We start from the raw sequence: 3056 nt of genomic DNA on the forward strand, positions 1-3056 counted from the left end.
GTGGGGCGCCCCCCACCCTAGGGTTCCCAACCCTAGGCTCATGGGGTGGGCCAAGGGGGCGCACCAGCCCACTATGGGCTGGTTCCCCTCCCCACTTTGGCCCATGGGGCCCTCCGGGATGGGTGGCCCCACCCAGTGGACCTCCGGGACCCTTCTAGTGGTCCCGGTACAATATCGGTGACCCCCGAAACTCTCCCGATGGCCGAAACTGCACTTCCTATATATAATTCTTCACCTCCGGACCATTCCGGAACTCCTCGTGACGTCCGGGATCTCATCCGGGACTCCGAACAACTTTCGGGTTACTGCATATTATATCTCTACAACCCTAGTGTCACCGAACCTTAAGTGTGTAGACCGTACGGGTTCGGGAGACATGTAGACATGACCGAGATGGCTCTCCGGTCAATAACCAACAGCGGGATCTGGATACCCATGTTGGCTCCCACATGCTCCTCGATGATCTCATCGGATGAACCACGATGTCGAGGATTCAAGCAACCCCGTATACAATTCCCTTTGTCAATCGGTACGTTACTTGCCCGAGATTCGATCGTCGGTATCCCAATACCTTGTTCAATCTCGTTACCGGCAAGTCACTTTACTCGTACCGTAATGCATGATCCCGTGACCAGACACTTGGTCACTTTGAGCTCATTATGATGATGCATTACCGAGTGGGCCCAGAGATACCTCTCCGTTATACGGAGTGACAAATACCAGTCTTGATCCGTGTCAACCCAATAGACACTTTTGGAGATACCCGTAGTATACCTTTATAGTCACCCAGTTACGTTGTGACGTTTGGTACACCCAAAGCACTCCTACGTCCGTGTCTAAGGAAAAGATACTTGACATTGGAAAAACTCTAGCAAACAAACTATACGATCTTGTGCTATGTTTAGGATTGGGTCTTGTCCATCACATCATTCTCCTAATGATGTGATCTCGTTATCAATGACATCCAATGTCCATAGTCAGGAAACCATGACTATCCGTTGATCAACGAGCTAGTCAACTAGAGGCTTACTAGGGACATGTTGGTGTCTATGTATTCACACATGTACTATGATTTCCGGATAACACAATTATAGCATGAATAAAAGACAATTATCATGAACAAGGAAATATAATAATAATCCTTTTATTATTGCCTCTAGAGCATATTTCCAACACATTTCCTCCTAGCCAGTGAGCCTGCCTAAGGTTTCCCCTGGTGCGACACGAACATGGAGAAGATGACGTCTCCAAGAGGAACCGAGACTCACAGGCGGCATCGGCATCTGCAACGGCTCTTGTCGCGCAAGGATTTCTCCCTGACCTGGTCCATAGCCCTAGAATACCGCCGGAGCAGCGCCATCGCGAGGGAAGGAAACAAGCCATCAGCTTGTAACCCATTGTGAGGAGGAGAGCCGCCTCACAATGCCGATGAGAGAGTTACGGGTGGTTGTGGACGTGCCGCACTAGCATGCATGTTAGTCGCTAGGACCAGCCTCAAGCAGTTGCGAGGCACACTGGGTTGCTACCATGTTAGATCTGGAGTCCATCGTGCCAGATCCACCGATCACCACCGACCGCTGGGAAGCCACCACCGTGCCACCTATATATGCCAGCTGTGCCATGCCGTTGCGCGAGGGAACGATGCCGCGCATGCCGACGCCATGTAGTAGCTCCGCTACCCCCGACCTGTCAACCAGAACTCCTCATGAGGAACAAAGTGCCTCGCTGCCACCTTCCCTTGAGTTGGCATGGGCTTCACCGACGGCTCCTCTGGCGTCGGCTAGTTGATGGAAAGGGGGGAGGGAGGAGGGAGGAGGCGGCGGACTAGGGTTTCCTCCGTGGCACCAAAGCAGGGTGACACAGGGTTTGGGACTTGGATGGAACGCATGTACTCTGTTTCTCTCAGCGTTCACGTATTGTCTATTATTCATTGATGTTGCTCACTTATATAGTTATAAAAAAGCATGTTTGGACATATATGTTGGAAGATGATAAAACTTTGCATATCAAATCAAATCCTATTAAAACGGTAAGTATGTAGTACAAGAGATTTCCGATTGTGCCAAGTACTCCTAGATCAGATACCCATATGGCCATATGGACTTTACAATACACAAATCCAGTCCGTAGGCTGTACCTCCGCTCGTAAGTCCTAAATAAGAAGATCATGTATCGAACAGCTAGCAAACATTGCCCCCCTACTGATCACACACAAAAATTTTAGCAAACATTGCACCCTACTGAGACGGGTCTTGGTGCACGGATCGTTGCAGACGTGACAGACCGGGTGGTCGGGGGGTCAGTTAGTTCGGCCCCCATAGGAGCAAGTGCAGGAGCTTCTCCGTCCTGGCGATCTCGGCCTCAGCTCCCGTTGCCGGACGCGGCGGCTCCCGCGCCATGGGCTCCGCCTTGGACGGACTCGTCCTCGTTGCCACCATAAGATCAACACCAGCCTCAGGCCCCGTCGTCGCGCAGCGCCGGCCTCGCCCCAGGCCGCCGGCCGCGGACGCAGTCGCCCGCTCGCCCAGGCGCAGCGACGCGCGGACGGCGGACTCCCGCTTGCAGCCCCGCCCGTTGCACATGCCGGCCTGCTGACACGGACGCGCTGATGCAGCCGACCAGCTTGAAGTAGAAGTGCAGGGGGACTTGAGCTCTTTTTCTCTTGAAGCCATCGACGTGATCTATTTATAGAAGAGCACGGAGCACTGACCCGTTCATCTGGGCCGAACGCGGTGGACCGGAGCGCACGCTGACAAGGCGATTTTATTGGGTTCCACGTTCAGGTGAAGGAGACGCTCGAGCGCCGACGGTTTCGGCCCGTGCGGCCGGGCTGAAACGAGGAACGAACGACACAGCGCGTGGCCGTGAACCAAGGAACGATGCCAGAGCGGGAGTCGGGGAACCAGTGGGTGCGACGCGAGCCGGTGCACCTGGCATGCGACCTGTGTACTGCGCCGCATTTCTTTCTTCCGCGGCGGCGTGCAACTGGACGCCGGTGGTGTACTACTGCCGGCAGGCATATTCCCATCACTGAAAGGTTCTCTGCCCGCTTTTTG

General features: G+C 54.0%; 1 protein-coding gene across 1 annotated transcript; it reads right to left on the reverse strand.

Moving 5' to 3' along the window:
* Positions 1 to 1977: 1977 nt before the first annotated feature.
* Positions 1978 to 2654, reverse strand: LOC119334291. Its single transcript, XM_037606885.1, has one exon. The coding sequence runs from the start codon at positions 2580 to 2582 to the stop codon at positions 2304 to 2306; it is 279 nt and encodes a 92-aa protein (XP_037462782.1). The 5' UTR covers positions 2583 to 2654; the 3' UTR covers positions 1978 to 2303.
* Positions 2655 to 3056: the final 402 nt, after the last annotated feature.

Source organism: Triticum dicoccoides, chromosome 7A (genome assembly GCF_002162155.2).
Source record: "Triticum dicoccoides isolate Atlit2015 ecotype Zavitan chromosome 7A, WEW_v2.0, whole genome shotgun sequence".
In the NCBI taxonomy this organism is placed as follows: domain Eukaryota; kingdom Viridiplantae; phylum Streptophyta; class Magnoliopsida; order Poales; family Poaceae; genus Triticum; species Triticum dicoccoides.

Excerpts from the sequence above, each read along its gene's own strand:
- LOC119334291 (XM_037606885.1), bottom strand. The coding sequence starts at position 2,582 with ATGTGCAACGGGCGGGGCTGCAAGCGGGAGTCCGCCGTCCGCGCGTCG.